The 20545-nt window shown below is 31.5% G+C and overlaps 1 protein-coding gene across 4 annotated transcripts in view; it reads left to right on the forward strand.

Annotated features, from left to right (window-relative positions):
• The window catches only part of LOC125077562 (eye-specific diacylglycerol kinase), a 167391-nt gene that overhangs the window by 58273 nt on the left and 88573 nt on the right, over positions 1 to 20545 (forward strand). For all 4 annotated transcript variants that reach the window (XM_047689502.1, XM_047689503.1, XM_047689505.1 and 1 more), the window contains exons 2-4: positions 4852 to 5020; positions 14444 to 14587; positions 14711 to 15447. In XM_047689502.1, coding sequence (XP_047545458.1) covers positions 4931 to 5020; positions 14444 to 14587; positions 14711 to 15447 — 971 coding nt within the window. In that variant the 5' untranslated portion in view covers positions 4852 to 4930. The remainder of the gene's footprint in view (positions 1 to 4851; positions 5021 to 14443; positions 14588 to 14710; positions 15448 to 20545) is intronic.

Consider the following 20545-nt stretch of genomic DNA (forward strand, 5'->3'; position numbering starts at 1 on the left):
CCGTATGGGAAGCAAACGTGTTTAGTCACAGTCAAAGTAACAGGTCAGATCCTTAAATGTATATTATTATTCAATACGGACTAAAAAGAAGATTTAGCTTTGTGTCAAAGAGAAACATTTTATCACCTTTTATCTCCTTACAGATAGCTTTAAATAAAATATTCGTAGAGCGTAGGTTTATGCACTTTAAGTACACTGCTAAAAATCGTTGTGGAGCAAGTGTATTGAACACCGATTTGTCTATTTCTGACATTAATAATTTGTCAGAAAAAAAATCTAATTTTAAACAATAGAATGTTTAATCAATTACAATGTTTAAATTCATATGGATTTTTACGATGTAAATAATGTTGTGGTGAATTGGAGCAACACATATTTTTAAATTTATTCTACGCTCTATGGCTTATGCATTGCATACATACATAATTGCAAATTTGTAATATCGAAAAATCAAAGTTAATATTCCTTTAACCGTACTGAGTAGGTTTGATTGATATATGACATGATTTATTAAAAAGTATTATAAATAAACGGGAATTGCTTTATATTTTCGAAGAGTTATCGTGAATTACGTGCTTGTTTTTTCAATGATCAACATTAAAATTATGCCATCTTGGTTATAAGTGCGATAAACATTTCGGAAAATTTGATTGGTGACTGTTGTCGCAATAATTTCATTTCGTAAGTATTTACGATTTCATTATTTATTCAAAAAAAGCTACCTGCTACCTAATACCTACAGGTAGTTAATGAGGGCTGGTGAGTTACGGTTCTTAATTACGTCAGGTCATGCATAAAATGGAATTTTCCATACAACATTAGCAGTAGCACGCGATGCTTATTATAATTAATATGAATATCCAACACGTTATAATAATAATACGTTTGTTTAGGCTCAATCGTGATTTGCAGACAGTAAAATAATTTATCGGACCACATTAATTTGCGACTAACTATTCCGCCCTATTCATTCACCTCTTTTCTTTTATAAAAACATTATCGTATGTTAGGATGTTAGATCTGTTTATTTATCTAGGTTATGTAAATGTATTCAATCGTTCTATATTTATGATTGTTCTTTTTTATGTAATGGGTTGGCGGAGCACATCATCTGATATCGGACATCTGATGATAAGTGGCCAATATCGCCCGTAGAGATTTGACGCTATAAGAAGTAATAACGATTCCTTAAACCATTCTATGAAATCCCTTGTTCTAGAGTAGTAGTAGAGTAGTCCCTTGTTCATAAATTAAAAAATAAAACCTGAAATGTGATAAAATATTTCAGGAATAGAATTATTTGAAAGAAGTGTGATCAAAAATATTATTCATAAAATAAACATGAATATTGTAAAAATATCAAGTGAAAGCCGAGATGGCCCAGTGGTTAGAACGCGTGCATCTTAACCGATGATTTCGGGTTCAAACCCAGGCAGGCACCACTGAAATTTCATGTGCTTAATTTGTATAATAATTCATCTCGTGCTCGGCGGTGAAGGAAAACATCGTGAGGAAACCTGCATGTGTCTAATTTCAACGAAATTCAGCCACATGTGTATTCCGCCAACCCGCATTGGAGCAGCGTGGTGGAATATGCTCCAAACCTTCTCCTCAAAGGGAGAGGAGGCCTTTATCCCAGCAGTGGGACATTTACGGGCTGCTTATGTTATGTTATGTTATCAAGTGGTTTCCGACTGAGATTGCGACACAAGTACGGTGACAATATTATACTCCCCTTTCTTAAAAATGCGATTGTAAATATAAAACGTGAGATATTTATTATTTATGAACATTTTTTTACGTATATTTGTAAGAGATTAGCTTGTATTTATATCAAAATATTATGTTACAATTAAAAGTAATGAACAACAATTAAAATTATGAAAACTTAAAAGAGTCAAAAATTTAAAAAGAATTTAATTTTACAAAAAATATAATTTGCCTAACAAGAAGACTCAGCTCAGCTTACACGGTTAGAAAAGTTAGACCAAGTGATATTGATACTGCACGATTAGTTTGAATTTTGGTTATTTTCATAGTATGTACATAATATTATTTCTTACGGCAGCATATACTACAGACGTTTAAAATGTCTAATTTATATTTAATACTTATACCTACTAATATACGAATACGTTACCTCTTCACGATTAAGCTGGTGAACCGATTTAGATGAAATTTGTTATGGAAATAGTTTGAGTGTCGTGGAAGTACATAGCTTAATGCACGCCTCGAGGAGGTGAAATAGGGGTGTCGGCTTGTGTACTATAGGTAAAGTTTTATAAATTACGCGCGGGTAAAGATGCAGGCTCCGATAGATATGTATATTTTTAATATTAAAGAGAAGCTATGTTATGGTATAAATACAAGAAGTGAAGGTTAACTTACAGCAGCAAGTTTTAAACTTCATAAAGTAAATATATCCTACCTGTGGTAAGTTGTTTCTTTTCTATGATATAATTCTAAAGATAATTTGAACATTGTTAATTATTAAATTTAAATACATATTACGTTCAGAATACATTAAAATATAGATTACTAAAACGCCTGCAGTTAGTATTTGTTGATTTTCATACAGGAAATAAAATAGGAATTATATATGTGACTTCATTTCATTTGAGAAAATTATCTATTAAGTTTCTTGCTGGTTCTTCTTCGTGTAACCTACATTTCGAATCAGTAATACTTTTACATCCATTCTGTAAAATAACGATTCAAAAGCAACTATTAATTTACTCGCCTAAAATAATATTATGATTTCATTATTTATATAAGCAACATATTTATTAAAAGCCTGAATGACAAAGTCGTCGACGTAAATGATACGGGTCGATCGAGAATCTAGGAAATCCTCGTGTATTTCTGTGGTAAAGTAAGCTTTTTATGACTATATATATGCTTTATTTTAAATTTTTATACGAAGCAGCAACGAAGTTATAAGCTGTACATGGTTTGCTCTCAGTCACGCCCGGGGCTGTACAAGTCGATTATTATTTAATAATTTGCTACGTATTATCAAACAATAATATAAAGGAAATTATTATATCTACAACACACAATATTATAAATGTTTTTAAATCAAGTGTAGTGCATCGTTATTAATAATATTTCTAAAACTAATTATACAAGTTTAACTATATGTATAGTATTATAAAAAATTTAATATCTTATTTAATATTTTATCGTAGGTTAAGTTAGTTTTAACTTAACGTATATTAAATAATCACCTTTAACCTTGCTTGGTTTTAATGAGAGTCATATTAAATTATACTTTTAGCGTTCTACCTTATTAACTATAAATAACACTTTAGTTACGGCTCAGACATAAAATTTATGTTGTGTTAATTAATCCCCTTTTATGAGTCGGCTTAAACAATAATATCGGAGCTATTTATTATAAGCGATTTAATCGATATACAATATTTATCTATTTTGTTTACACTCAACGGAAAGATGAAAATGCCTTTAGTTATTTTTATAGGCATTTTTATTATAAAAACTTTTGAAAATTTTAGTATTGTTTTCGATAATATTATAAGGTGCGTTATTAAAAAAATAAATTTATTTTTATATTTATTATTTCTTGCCTTCAAATTAAGAAAAATAAAATATGTATGAATAAATTGAGTAATTTATAACATTGCATTGGATGCAACAGGCGATTTGATCGCTAAAACAGTGAAATTTTTCCAGGCGTCAATTGAGCAGACCATCGACTAAAATATTATATGAGTATGTATATAATTAAGAATTTTAATGCTAGAATTTATTTTGTATAATCTTTCTAAAAATAATAAAAAAATAATATTCAAGTAGCAGCCCACAGTTGTGAAGTGGTCCTTGAAAAGCACAAAAAGCCGCTGGTTTTACCTCTTTTTGGCCAAGTCAGATTGCGTCTATGAAAAGCATTTAGTTAGATTCTGTTTAAAATGTCCGCCATCATCGGTTACGAGCACATTATGTCAATTAATTATTTGTGATAGCTTTGTGCAGGCCAGGTCTTTGTAGGTGGTTAGTACTTCTTGCAGTGCTAATGCCTACAGTCGGTGTAGTTTACCATCAGGCGTCCCATTTAACAATCCGCCTACCTATTATAATATAGAAACATACAACAAATATATCTTCTATTTACACTCATGTAAATATTATATAAAAATATTATTTCGTTGTTTCGTATTTATAAAGTATACGTATCCTAGCTGTATTTTAAAATTACTTTCGCCCATTGACGTAATACTTGTTGCAGACAATTTAACTTTTATAACTAAAGTTGAAAAATCGATCAATCATTTCTCTTCGCAGCAAAAGCTTGTAGACTAAATGAAAATTGCCTCGATTTGTCGCAGTCGTGAAAAATTCCGGTAAATATTCGTACATTTTTTATCTTTTCCATATTCAGGTGACTTGTTGAAGTAAGTAGCTCAGGGTAGGAAAAGTTATGAATATTTTACGTTGATTGTCCCTGCAACATGCGTGACTTATACAGCTTTTAGTTTCACATTCATCATGTTATTATTGTATGCCTGAAATATTTTACAGCTTTATAGCGAAAAGGAAACAAAAATATTAACGCTTGGAGTTTTACATTTTTTTATAGTTGAGCGTACGAGAATTCAATTTGACTATCGTGGCAGTGATTAATTTAGTTTTTATAAATATTTTTAGAGATCCATTCGCTCGTTTTTGTTTAAAAGTTAATGGTTCCAGGTATGAAACTGTACATTATATTTGTTAGTATAGTACTTGGAGCTAGTTAACAATATACATATATATATTAGAAACTTTTAGAGCTAGATAAATAATAACTTATGTTTTATACAATAATTTTAAATGATTTTTGGTATGAAACAGCGGTGTTGAGAGTGGCGCGCGGAGCGGGCGGCGGGGCGGGCCCGCGAGATGAGCGGCGCTGCAGCCCGCCCCGCCCGCCATGCAGCGACTGCGAACCACCTTCAAGCGTTCCCGTACACCGACTCCCCAGGACATGAAGACGCAGAGCAGCCTTGAAGTGCCCAAGCAGGTGAATTTTATTAAACATTTAAAATATTTTGAAAATTATTTATATCAAGATTTTTTTGATTTAGGCCCTTCTATAATCTTGATATGAGTAATTAACGAGCTAATATTCAATGTTATCGTTCACGTGGAAACCTTTATTTTTAATTAATAATTGTTCTATATGAAACTCCAAGACTGCGTCTGCCATTATGTAAGTGCAGCGTTTTTAATTAACAGTGCTTCGAACTTCTTCATAAAATACCCTCTATTTCTACTCTTTGACTTACTAATGTCTGCTCTTGAAATAGATGTTCAGAAACGTACTTAAAACAAAGAAAATTAAAAGAGACATACACGCATATACTTTAAACTCTGGAATAATATACGATTTAATATAAATATTATACGCACACACAATTATTGAATAAATTCAATTAATCTTCTCAATAAACTTTTTAATGTGATTTATGCACCAAAGAGAATTATAGACTCGGATTATTACGCAGCGATCCACTCATTAATTATTCTGGGGCCAAATATCAAAACTTTGCTGTGTTCCGGTTAGAATAGGGATCAAGCCAGAGTATTTACAGGGACAAAGGGCATGATGTCTTACATCCTTACTTAGAAAAGTTATTTGGCTGATTAGTAAGCGGGGGCTTAATATTTTTTTTAATTCTCCCTTTTTGTTAACATAAATTTGACATTCGAAAGAAGAAGACAGTATTACCCCTGACGTTTTTTTTATAAACAAAGCCGTTAGATACCATTGCTTGCAACGTATGTATACTCTATTCCAACCATAACAGGATAAAAGCCAAATAAACAACATTTGACAGTAAATTGATGCGATATAATTGGTCGAGAGCTTGATTAATCTATGATATTCACTATGGATTTGCGAAAAAAATGCGTTTTGAACGTTGACGAAACTGTTATCGGAATTTTGGAAGTAAAATTAAAGTGGAAATAAGTAGTTAAGTGCAATAGTGTTGTATTATAAATGAAGATATTTTAATCATATACTCTTAGTAGTGCACATTATCGCTGTGTTAGCAAATTGCATGAAATACGTAAATCTAAGTTTAGTTTTTCTTTTTTCCTATTTTCATTGGAATAGGCTATGCGTACGTGGATTCTACTGAGTAGAACCGGTAACTGTTCAATTTAATTATGAATAAAACACTTGATCGTTGAAATTCATGAAATGTTTTTAATAATTAAATGTTCTTTTTTATTCTTGTCGAAAATATAATCTGTTATTAAGAACAGCGCTAGCAAAGCTGTCTTGCGTACCTAAGTATAATATCTTATCGTACGCCACTTTTTAAACATATTTTGATATCACCAAAATAGCTGCTAAAATTATAATTTTTTATAAAATATATACTAGATCATAAATACATTTGTAAGTTTTTTAATAATAATGTTGCTTTGACGTAAATTGTGAATAACAAATAAAGGATAACGTAAAGTAGCGTAACATATAAGTAACGCGCCCGCTACAGTTATTTCAATATCCATAAAAACAATCTGCATCGCTTAAATCAAAATATTCTTTATAATATACTAAATATTCTAAATATTCTAAGGCTCATAAAAGCGCAATCAGTAAAGTACAATTATTTTTTATATATCCTGCCTAGAATGTTTAATTAATATAATACGTATTTTATTGAGTAATATGAATTATTCATCAAGGATTTTCTTGCATGAGCTTTAAATCTCCTGCAAAACAAATTGTAGAAAAAAGAAAAGATAAATTTTAGTACATTTTTTTTAATATACTACTAACTGTTAGTTAGTGATGTAATTAATTTTATGGTTTCTGGCGGAAAATAATAGTGTTACTCTTAACTAATAGATAAAGAATACCATTGAGGGTTGCGGTATGGCATGAAGCAGGCCGTAAAAAGTTTGCTTGTTTTTATTTTTGCAGTGTTCTAAAAACACTACACTGAATGAATATAAGACGAATGATAACTTGTAGATGACGTATGTAGACGGACTAGGCAATGCGAAGGAAAGCTACGAACTACGCTAAGCTACGAACCCCTCATTTCTGGATCATATTAAGTGTGCTTTTTAAATCCTTTCAGATTCACGGCCACATAAGTAACGTCATTTACTTAATGGACGGTTTGAGAGGCTCAAATTTGAAAGGCGGCATTTTCTTTTCCAATGTTTTTTGGTGCAATTTAAAGATTTTTATAGCGTTTTTAAGGATAAATATGAAAGCTTGATGCAACTCTAACCAAACTTGATCAAATTCATCATTTATACTTTATAACTACGACAGAATATATATATTTAGTTAACTAATACGCCTTGCTCTTATAAATAAGATGTAATTTGACTCAAGTAATACAGCGAGTCTATAAAGGAATTAAAATTCACAGATATAATGGCAACAATATTTTATAACGGAAATATAATAATAAATCTAAATTATTTTTCAAGCTATTGGTAAATTCTAATTAAATTGGTTGATATTGTCATAAAAAGATTGCGATTCCAATTCTCTTTGTGCCTTTAATTTTTCAAGCCTCACTTCGTAAGTTATTAAACGTTTTTTTTTGCTTCATGAATCATGTTAATAATTCCTCAATTCGAATAGTACATTATAAATGTTGCCGAAATTATGTTTGTGATGAAAATTATTTAAAAATAAAATATTTATTTATTAAATAAGTCAACTATTGCATTTCTATAGTTATAACATTTTTATACGTTGATATTAATGCGCCATTCGTGGGAACTAAGAATCTTTGAGCATGTAGTAACTATCCTGGGTCACTCAAACTGGAACACAACAATACAAAGTATTGCAGTTTGGTGGTAGAATATGATGATGAGTGTGAGAATTGGAGTACCCAATTCTCAATGTATCAAACCTCAGATTAGGTTTTTTAAGTTTAAATAAGATCATAATATTTACTAAAAAACCGCCTAATATACTCTAAAAAAACAACTTACGTACGTTCTAATTTATCTTTAAAAAAAAACCTGTATAGTTGGCTATTATTGTTTTCCCGGGCTTCTAATAAAGTTTTTGCGTCCACGTACAAATTGAAAATCCGTTCTTAGCAAAGTAGAAATTGAAAAATTCAGAAGCTTTGATTTAGGACATGCCATACAGCAGATTGTATCAAGACTTGACTTGATTGACTTAAATTATTACAGACAAGATTGACAGATTGATTGAGATTACTACAGATTCATTTTTGTGTTGATTTTCAGTAAACCAAACGAATAAATTTATTTATTTTAATAAATTACCTTAACAAAGATATTTATTTATATATTTTTATATTTACCTACACGAGCGATACTTCGCGATAGGTCTCTAGACCTCACACGATAATAATACGTTTAAATAAATATATATATAGGTACTTTTATTAACATTGATAGCGTTGTTAAAGAACGCCTCCAGAATCTTATTTTAAATTAAATGAGACTAGTATGTTTCGTACTAAGCCACTTTACGGCACTATTGTTTCATAACTCATTCCATTAACTAGAATCTATTTGATAAATATTCTGAGCCGTAATATACTGAGCCGTAAGATTCAACTTTCTACTCTACCTACTCCCAATAAACCGTCTTCTCTATAAAGATTTTTTAATTAATCTACCAACGATGGGGTTTATTGATTTTCATCTTTACGAGATAAGCCAGTCCCAATTAACGTTTTGAAAGAATTTTAAATTTTTTTTATAAACATTTTAAAGTACGGGCGAGAACTGAACTGCACCAGATCTGACCTCTAAGGAGTAGATTAGATGCAATATGTTTTTTTATTTATCGTACGTAATATCCAATAACATAAAATCATCCTGGCATGTTAGCTTGTCACGTTAATAGTCTAAATCTGAAGCGGGTTAAACTGCGAAGCGCAGCTATTTATGCAATAAAATTATGTACTAAAAGTCCTTTAGTCCTTTTCCGAAAGGCGCTACAACTGCAACATTTTTTTCAGTTCGGCATTACCATTATCTGTTAAGCGGATGGCTGGCCATTTTTTACAATGGTGAAATATCAACGGAATTTAAAAAATTAATAGTAAATAACCACCTAAGGTCGTATTTTAGGCGATAGGATCAGTATACAGGTAAAAAAAAGTTAGAAATGAAATGGTAAATACATACAGTTTAAAGCGTGCAATTATTATAGATCAATAATAAATACATTAATTTTGTTTGACGTAATTTTTAGTTTAAGCAAATACTACATGAATGTATACACATGTTTACTAATTTTACGGACTAAGACAGTCTAAACCAAACAAGGAGTGTTTGAAAAGTATACTCATTAATATCTTTAAAGCCGTTCAGATAAAATGGAAGTCGGAAGTACCTGGGTTTGGATTGGGCTAAATAATAATTATTTACTAAAATTTTAATTTTGAAGTTCACGAATTTTCATTAGATTGTAATATCCTGTACAAGATAGCTTGATATTTTTGACAGATGTAAATTTTTCTGACCGACATAACTTTGCAATGAAGAACATACTATTTTCTTAATTTAATTATATTAAAATTGTAAAAATATTTAAAAAAATACATATAATACAAAAGTTCCAAAGATTTAAGCGTTAGCCCAAAATTTTAAGACTTTTTCTATTATATATTATTGCTTCAAAGTAAAATTTAAATAGCAACACTGAAAATAATAGACGCTTGTACAATGTTACATCGGTCCGACGGTAGGGACGCGAATAACAGGCAGTAACTGCTACAAATATCGATTACAAAAATCCTTATTAAAGATAATTGTTAAGTTATTGTTACGAACGGGGGTCCTTTTGTTTGGGGTCCCTTTAGCTAGTATAACTCTTTTAAAAAAAAAATAAGTTTAAAAAAAATTGAACTCTATCGTTCCATCGACTGTTATATATGTTATATTTTCTGTTTCTCATCACTAGCCCGTCTGTCAAAAAGATCAAGCTAATTTGAGCAGGATATAATATATAGAAGAAGCTTTTTGACGGTATGAGCATTCAGTTTTATTACAAAACTAATGAAAACTGTCTAATGCATTTCCATAAGTTCATATTCTATCAGGATAATGATATAAGAGATTATTGTTATCTATACATATAATAAAATAGTAGCTGATCGATGTACTTACATGGAAGATATTTGAGAAAAAAATTATATTTATAAGCAACTATTAACGCAATAGATCACATAAATACGATTTTTAAATTTTTTGTCTGTTTATCTGTTCGTTTGCTACCGCTTTTATGATATACTGTAGTAACCTTAGTAAGGTAACATATAGCGTTTTGTTATTTTATTACAATCGGGATGTTACGGAACCAGGGTTGATGAGGTTAAAACATTTCTAAAGAGTTCCAGTGGTGTTATATTATCCCTTTGCATTTGAAAATAAAATACTAAAAATATCAATAGGTACTGCGTATATAATTTTACGTTTATCCCGGTTTCTTCTCATTACAAAAACTTTTTGTTTATTTTAAGCGAGCCCAGTTTTCAGTGCATACGGCCACTGTAACAAAATCTATGCTTTAATCCCCGACGGCACTACGTGTACACCAAAACTTTTTAATATTACAAGACTAAATTATAAATTTAAAATGTTCGATGGTTTGTGGATTTGTTTTTTATCGATGGCAAAGCACTCAAATAAGTCATCTATCAAAAAAAATCCATCCAGTTGAGAACTACAATGCCACGACAGACGGCATTAATAAGGCTTAAATTCACGCGAATAGAGTCGCGGCACCAGCTAGTTTTAAATATTTACCTAATCACTTAGGATTCGATAATCATATTATCATAATAGATTTGCCTTGACTTTTTTACCGACCGAAAAATAACTGATTTGTTGTTGCCGATATTCAGTATCATTTTTCATTGTCAATAAACGAAATTGAATGTCCGTATGTTTTATCTCTATGCGTTCCATTTGAATGTGAAGAAACTTTGGTTCGGTGTGATGAAACATCTAGTAACAGAGAAGGCCTTAAAAAACAAAAGCATTATTTTTTCTTTGTATTTTTGTCGTCCAATATCATAAACGTTTTATGTAGACCTTTATTATAGCCGTGCGAAGCCGGGAAGGGTAGCGATTTTATTATTAAATGGTTGTAAGCTGTATAAGAAGTAGAAAACTCCTCACATCTTCAATGTAGGCAACACATAATCTGTTGCCTACATTGATAGTATTGGTAATGGTCGAGTAGTTTTTTATCCTTATTTCACTATCGGCGCAAAATTTTCATTAAACAATTTTAAATGAAAAAGTACTATCAGATCGGTTCATAATCGGTGGATGAACAAATTGTTTTTTAGTAAATTAGCTTAAAAAAAGACGAATGATGTCTCGATTTTTTCGACTATTTTTGATTGTGAATGTCAAAAAGCTCACAATTTTTTAAAATATATCTAGTTTGCTTTGTAATTATCTTTCTTTTCCAATATCAAAAGACGTAATTGAAGAATGTTCATTTTATTATGAGATAAGTTAACGAAGACGTTAATATGGTACGTGTTTGTGAAGCCGAGTACTAAAGTCATGTATAATTCAGAGGCAAATCTAATGTTCGCTTAGTTAGTTCAGCAAGTCCGGGTGTAGCAGTAGAGTGGCCATGTGGCGTATCGTAATTACAACATTAGGTAGCAATACACATTCATCGTTATACTTAACATTTACATGGAAATTTTCGTATATTGATTTTCTTTTAAAAAATACATGAATTGGTATAAATATTAAATAAGTATACTATACAAATCTCAATTATAAATTGTTAATATGGAGATCATGACCGCGTCGAATAATGGCAACAATTTATTAGTAGCATTTCCCCTATTACTATTTATGGCAATTTTGATCTTTTGCCCGAAAATTAACCAGCTCTCCTCTCCAATTAATTTTTTCTTCAATTAATTAATTAATTTTATTTATAATTATTTCCAACCAATGGAAATAATTATAAATAAAATTAATTAAGTCACAATTTTGATCAGACCTAAAAAATTAAAGTACCACGGAGCGAATAGGCCTATAATATTATTTAAATATTCTATATATAGACTTCTATAGACACAGAATTTGTTAGCTCCTTTTACTGGTCAGATTTGGAGTAATTCCGTCTGTATATGTATTACAGATAATTCTGCCACTTGGTGGTAGGGCTTTGTGCAAACCTGTGTGGGTAGGTACACTCATCAGATATTCTGCCGCTAAGCAGCAATACTTGGTACTGTTGTGTTTCGGTTTGAAGGGTGTGTGAGCCAGTATAACTACAGGCACAAAAGATATAACACCGTAGTTCCCAAGGTTGGTAGGGTAGACATTGGCGAAGTAAGGGTGGGTTAATATTTCTAACAGCGCCAATGTCTATAGGTGGTGGTGACCACTTATAATCAGGTGGCCCATTTGCCGTTTCGCCTACTAACTAACTCGTCAGGGTGGGTATATTATACGCTTATTTATAATTTACATCAAAACATGACCGTGCAATGGGCTAACAATACATACAGGCCAAAACAAGAACACACATTACGATATCGATGACATCGTGGCACGTTGCGACATTGTGTAAGCGACGTAAAGATCCATTGTTTTTGTTATTTATCTATGTATGCTTAGTTATAGAGCATGCAGACTAATCAAGAATTATTATTGTAATGAAAGCTCTAACAAACGAAAAGAAAATAAATGAACACATATTCGTCACATTTTTTGTGTAACAAATATGCAGTTTAAAAATAAATAAATGAAGCAAAAAAATAAAAATAAAGACGTGTCTCATTAGTCGCCAGTCATGAATAACGTTGAATGTAATTAATATGAATATCAAACCCTTCTCTTACTTCCTGTTCTACATTTTCGTTGTAATCACAAAATAATTCTCCCAAATGTCACATTTCGGGAGCCAAGAGACTACATGTAAAATGAGAATCGGAAAGTTTAGACAGCTCAGTAATTATTCTATTATAATACAAGAACGTGTATTTCACGAAATAAATCAGAATTTTTACAAATACGTGAAATTCAGTATCGTCAAGTCAACCGTCTAAACTTAAGCGTCCGCGATGCGCAGCCAATTGCGTAATTATTGTAGAATATATTAAAATCTACTACGAAAGGTCCCGCATCTCCTGGTACAGGTTTTATGTAAGTTGGTTAGTGGTTTATTCTGATACCCATTAAAAAAATACAAATAGGTCAAGTACAAGTTGGAGTCGCAGCACGCAGGGTTCCGTACCATTCTATAAAATCACTTAAATATTTATTTTATTTTGGATTTTAGTATTTGTTGTAATAGTGGCAACAGAAATACATCATCTGTGAAAATTTCAATTATCTAATTATCAAAGTTCACGAGAAACAACCTAATGACCGATGGACAAACAGATTGATAGACAGCGACTCCTAGCAATAGGGTGCCGTTTTAACCTTTGTGTTCGAAACCTTAAAATATGTGTCTTCACTTATTAGCATATATTTTTAAAAGTGAATGTAATTTTGCGAAGTTGGCAGAATGAAATTGTAAAGTGAAAAGTTGTCACGAAATGCACGGCAACGATATTTAATCTTCGTCTATAATGTATTTAGTTAGAAGCTCAAAAATGAAATTAAAGTTCCATAATTCAATTTGCTGTTGCACAGTTAGGATCAGCTTTATTATTTTTCACTTCGTATTTATTCTTTATACTGTTTTAAAGTTGGTCGAGAATTTCATTTCATATTTCAACTTATATATTTGTACGTATTAGATTTAAGAATCACTTGCATTTTCTCCACAAAAGCAATTAAATGATATCGGGTAAAGGCAAGTTAATGTAAAAGATTAATCTACCACGCTGCTCCAATTTGAATTAGAGGTTATTCACGTGACAGATTTTATAGTTATTCACGACAATTTCTTTCACCATATGATGAATTAAAAACAATTCAAGCACATGCACCTCAGAGTGTTGCTTGGCCGGGATTGAACCCATAATCTGCATTTAAGATTCATCTGCTTTAAACACTCGCCAGAACACCATTATAACCCGGCAAAGCTTTAAAGGTTTCAAAAATAACACTCCGCTGACTTTTTGAATGATTGCTAAGGATTAGGGACATAAACTCATTTTGATGTCTGTAAAAATACATATGCATAAGTGTGGGCGATTTTAAAGCGTTTGTTTTGTATGCATTTAATATGTAAATCGGGCAATGTTTTAACATTAACGAAATACGTTTTTACATGTATTTATTCCTTAATTGTACATTTGAAACACCTATTTTCATTGGCATTATTTGTTTAATCGAATTATGATAACGTTAAAAAAATAATACGTTAAAATATTGTTGCTTTTATGGATACTTTTTCCGTGGTTTCAGTATTCTCGAGCCTGTAATTAATTACATTACGTACATTTTTTGCTAATTTTAAGAAGCTAAAAAATTGTGATATTGGTAGGTCCGGTCGGCGTCATTCGATGAGATACAATTGGAGGCAGCGCGCGGCGCAGGCGCTAGCACGCTTCTTGCGGTGCCACAGCAAGGCGCGCGCAGTCGTTCCTTTGACTCCGCCGGATCTGATGACTCGGGCACATACTTGGAGGTAAAAAATTGTATTAAGCTGCTAAGCTATGGTCACTGTACAATCTGGGTGAAATTAAATGTTTCATTATACGTTTCTAATGTTCACGAAATCTAACACTAATTTTGTTAAATTATTTGACAGGTACCGCGTCTATGGTCGCGGCGCCGATCTGGGAAGGGTACGCCACCACCATGTGTACACTGTCGACATATGGAAACATGGTTGGCGCGCCGCAGTGAAGAACGATCCACACCTGAAAGACCACCAGTTTCTTCCTCAGCTGAAGATGACGATGACGAAGATGATGATAGTGATATTGAGGCGCCGAGGGCTCTCCTTACGCCTGTCTTTACAACGAGAACATTATTGCAACCAGCGCTACAATCTCCTCCACCTTCACCAGGGGCTCCCTCTTTTGAGCTTCAACCACCCATCGATGAACCTCCGTTAGTGACTCAAAGAAGACGGTCCATATCACGGCAAGAAGCGTTTTTCGTTGAACCTACTGGCAGCTCGTTAGAGAACGTCCGGGCGTCGGAGCAAGGCGCTAACAATGCTCCAAGAGATAGCTTAGTCCACGACATTTATTTAGCCGTTCCCGAGTTAAAACGTGATCGTGCTGCATCTGTAGATTCGTGTTTTTCGAAAGTTTCTGGGGGTGCAAGAGCAGAAGAATTAAGCGAAAGCGGCGAATATTTAACCGTACCGGGGTCGAGTTTGCGTTCCCGGTCGGTAGATATCGTTTTACCAACAGCAGAACAGTCGCGTTACAAGGCACTTGCTCTAACCTCATCAACTCAAGCTGCACCTCAACATACTTACCAAGCGCCTGAAGAAACTCAACCCAGTCCTGTGGTGCTACAGACACTAGAAAGCAGGTAAGTTCATTTATTTGTAAATTGAGCAATAAATATATTTTTTTACGTTTTGTTTTTCTTTCCTCTCTTCGGCTTTAGTACTTTATGGTGGCATTTCATATTATGCAGTGCTTTTCCCCTTTAAAGGAATACCTATTGTTGTGTTAAATATAAGGCGTTACGTTTATATGTGTGAATTCTTATGTTACAATAACTCCATAAACGAAGTGTAAGTATTACATGGAACGATACTCTGAAATGAGAAAAGTTGCTGCGGCCTTTATAACCGACGCAGTTGTTTGTCGTTTAACTTACTGTTTATTTAAGGGAAAGATAAACAATCTTTGAAAACGTATAGGGGATGTACTTTGTATTTATTTTCGATTGATTCACAAAATATTAAAAAAAAAACAATAATAACTGAATATGTCATGCATAGCGATATATAAACATATATTTACAAAAAAAATAAAAAATTAGAGCGATCGTATATTATATGCCTTATTTGTTATAACATAAGCAGCCCGTAAATGTCCCACTGCTGGGATAAAGGCCTCCTCTCCCTTTGAGGAGAAGGTTTGGAGCATATTCCACCACGCTGCTCCAATGCGGGTTGGCGGAATACACATGTGGCTGAATTTCGTTGAAATTAGACACATGCAGGTTTCCTCACGATGTTTTCCTTTACCGCCGAGCACGAGATGAATTATAAACACAAATTAAGCACATGAAATTTCAGTAGTGCCTGCCTGGGTTTGAACCCGAAATCATCGGTTAAGATGCACGCGTTCTAACCACTGGGCCATCTCGGCTCTTTATTTGTTATAAAACCGTTATTTTACTAGCTGTCTGTCCGTCTAGGCCCTAAACTCTAATGGGCGGATGGATTGTTTATTAAGCATGTTTTAATTCGTTTATTATTATGATAATTATATCTCGTATATTCAAGCATTATTGTCGAATGAATCTAAACGTTTATGATTGTGACAGGAAACTAGTGAACAGAACTTGTGGTTTACATATGTGTGTATTACATATACATTATTGTTAATCAATTACCAGTGATTTGAATTTCTATAAGATGTACGGTATTATGATTTTATCGGTTACTTTAATGTTCTACATTTAGAGTTATTCATTCATTCATCTTATCATTATATCAGAAACAATTTTATTTTATTCTAAGAACGTATTTAATATATATCATAGAAGTCTTTATGCTATTGCGGTCTTTTCTAAGCATATTTTTAATAATAATAATAAATAAATAATAAATATTTTACAACATCACATACATTACTCTGATCCCAATGTAAGTAGCTAAAGCACTTGTGTTATGGAAATCAGAAGTAACGACGGTACCACAAACACCCAGACCCAAGACAACATAGAAAACTAATGAACTTTTTCTACATCGACTCGGCCGGGAATCGAACCCGGGACTTCGGAGTGGCGTACCCATGAAAACCGGTGTACACACTACTCGACCACGGAGGTCGTCGTCGGGTGTTTTTAGGCTATACAAGTCTTATATAAAAATATTTCGGGTATCTGATTCGTATTCGCGTATTTCTATATCACGGAAATTGCTTGGGCCATTTTTATATCAATACACGCGGCTGCGTTTCAAGCCAAGTTCAAACCAAAAAATGAATATCATCATCATAAGCACGTAATAATTGGTTCAGTTATTAAAATGACATTAACTAAATTCCAATAGTATTAACGCCTAAAAATCAAACTTCCAGGTGACCAAGAAAGTTGTAATTTGCTGTTAAGATAATTATGTGAATACAAAAGAACAATCAAAGATAGTAATTGGAAATATTTTCCAAGCAATCGATTTTTATTTACATGCCATTAGAAATTATAATAGTTACAAAAACTTTCCCATTCGTCGAAGAAGAGGCTTAATGAGGAAAGGTCACATTTATCATGAAACGTTATGTAAATCGACATGTGTATAATTTATAAAACTAAGATAACCAATAGTAACATATACTGCAATTACTGGCAGCGCGCCAAAAATTTTTATTATATTTTTTAAGTTGAACAACTGAAGTAGCTACTACATAAAAATTTATTATAAAAAATCGTACTTGTAACGACGTTTTTTACCTGAATAGAGCTATTGTCATATTCACTGCATATAAAACAGTTTTCTTGCTAAATACATACATATAATAATCCTTTGTAAATTCAGTGCTAGTTGATTTTAGGTTAAATTTCTTATTTCAGTAAATACTAATAAGTATTAAAAAAGAAAATAATAGGAAGAGTGAAGTTTGTTACTATTATGTATTCTTTGTTTTCAGAAATAGCAATTTGTTTCTTTAAGTTAAATCTTGTCGAAGTTTAATTTATTTTAAGCGGTCGGTTTCGGGAGAATCTACTTCTTAATAGGAAGTTATGAATAGCAAACATTGCTCAAAAATTAAGAAAAATATTTTATATTTATTTTAGAATGTTGTATATATTTATAAATAAATTTCAGGAAACTATTTCTATTAGAACTTGGCTCCCATTTTAACATTTCTGTGTTTCATGGGACCGTGTTTAATTATTCAAAGTTAAGACTAATTAACTATATACTATATGTTAATTAGGCAGTTTTTTGTGTGCATCGACAGACTATAATAACAATATAATTTAAAATACATCGGGTAATAAGCCTTGGTTATTTTTATGGACTGTTTTTCAAGTCGTTTTATATTATACGACTAATAATGCGGATAAATTAGTTTTATAACCCTTCTCTGGTTATAAGGCTAGTATTACTTAAACAAATATTATGCTTGAAATAAGTATGCAAATATATTCATATTATTATTTTATCGTGTTCGACTAGAAGTAATATATGCTGGTATGAACATTTCATATTCTATTGTTTAATTTAAGATTTCAACTTCTCACGTTTGCTATCAAGTATACACGAGTACAATTATTAAGATAACTAATATTCGCCCATTGGTCATAATTAGACTTTATTTATTACTAGCGTTGTTTGAATTTAAGTTATTTGGATATTGTGGCGTGATTTTATTTTTATTATATTTATAATTCTAAAATAAAAGTAGCCTCAGTTACTCCTTATTAAATCCGCTATCTGCCAGTGAAAGTCCCGTCGAAATCGGTTCAGCCGTTCCAGAGATTAGCCGGAACAAACAAACAGACAGACAAAAATTGTAAAAAAATGTTATTTTGGTATATGTACCGTGTGGTATACATACATAAGCATTTAGTAAAAATGGGTTATTTTAATATTACAAACAGACACTCCAAATATTTTATATGTATAGATTGAAAATTTGGGGAAAGTAATTTGCCTGTTTTGAAAAATCGTTTACTCCTATTTCTAGCTTAACTTATTGATGCTAAATAAAAAAGTAAAGTTTAAAAATAAAGGAGAATAAGGGTACTGATTTTTTTTTGCCTATTAACGTGTAGGTAAACATTTTATTTATATTAATGTTAATATCCTTTATTGCGCAAAGCAAATCTTAGAACAAAAAACTAAAAAACGTTATGCTTCTAGACGGGCTACAACACGACACACCAATCAGAGAGAGATTTTTTAAAACGAAATCTGGGTACGTGGAGCAGCTATAAACTTACATACACTAATAAATATTTTATGTGTGTCACCACCGCTAATGTCTATGGGTGGTGGTGACCACTTAACATCGGGGCCCAATTCGCCGTTTCGCCTAACTATTAATTAAAAAAATAAATAAATAAACAACTTTTTAAATACTTAGATATCCAATAATTTTGATAGTGGTAACGACCACATATGCGTGTGCTTTATTCTATTGCTGTCTAGATATTATATCTGTGTTACAAATGTATAAGCTAGACAAACAGGACAAGTAAGATCGTATTAATCACTAAGTAACCATCGTAGTAGTCGACTACGATCCGTAGTCTTAATAGCGTGGTCATGGAATATGTACATATATTCTCGGATAATGTGAAGCCTAAGAGATGTATGTTGATTAAGACCTAATGTAGGTCAGCAGTCTTTAAACATTTCACTGTTTTCAAGGTCATTAAATAATGTAGTTTTAAAGATAAGATACAACTTAAATTCACAAATTGTCTACTTTTTTGATACATGGTTTGCTTGAGACGAGTGAAAATTATAACTTACCTTTTTCTTTCATAAAACCTTTACTAAAATAATTTTCTTATGCAGAATTCACTCGAATGAAATGTTTCTTGAAAATTACGCTTACAGCGAGCGTATCGTCATTTTCAATTCTAAAGCTAAATTAATTTTGTAAAGGTGAAAAATAAGTAATGATGCAAATTCTTACTTGTCTTTGTTGTATCTCTATGATGTTACGTCGAACTCATTCCATAATTGGATAATCGAATAGAACTCTTCCGCGTGCTGGAATATTAAAATGACTATGAAATATTTTGTAAAAAAATCACGTAAATGTAATTTTATTATACGCAGGTACTACTAAGTGCTCTATGTTAAACAAAAATCATTATCGCACAAAAGTAAAAAACCTTTCTTTGTGTAAATCCTCGAAAGCATAAAATTTAAATATTGTGAACATCAAGTTTGTTTTAGAGATTTAATAAACAGACAGGCGGTTACTTTAGTATTTATAATATTAGTTTAGATTTGAGGGACACCACAGAATATGCTAAAACACATCATTATTATTAATTGACATACGTATAAATATTACCGACGTTATTTGATGTTAATTAAAACCAATGATATAATGACAATTATGATATACAAATTGTGAGTATGGAGATAAAATTGTTACAATTTATCTCATTGGTAAATAAATAATAAAATATTTGACTCCATTCTTATTAAATTAAGCTCTAAATAAAAAAAAAAACAAAATCAACTCTTTAGTAATATTTTTTTCCAAAATAAATAGCCATAAAACTAATTTAAGCTAACTAGGTTTTATTTATTTATTTATTTACTTACATGAATATATTATTTTACGTTAATTTATAACTAGCATTATAATAACCATTGATGTTTGCCGTTACTGCTAATATTGTCATACGTCACGTTATTTGTAAAATAAAGAAAAACAAACTTAAACATTATACTATTATAAATTATTTAATTGTTAATTGTTAT

This window comes from Vanessa atalanta, chromosome 4 (assembly GCF_905147765.1).
Source record: "Vanessa atalanta chromosome 4, ilVanAtal1.2, whole genome shotgun sequence".
Lineage (NCBI taxonomy): Eukaryota > Metazoa > Arthropoda > Insecta > Lepidoptera > Nymphalidae > Vanessa > Vanessa atalanta.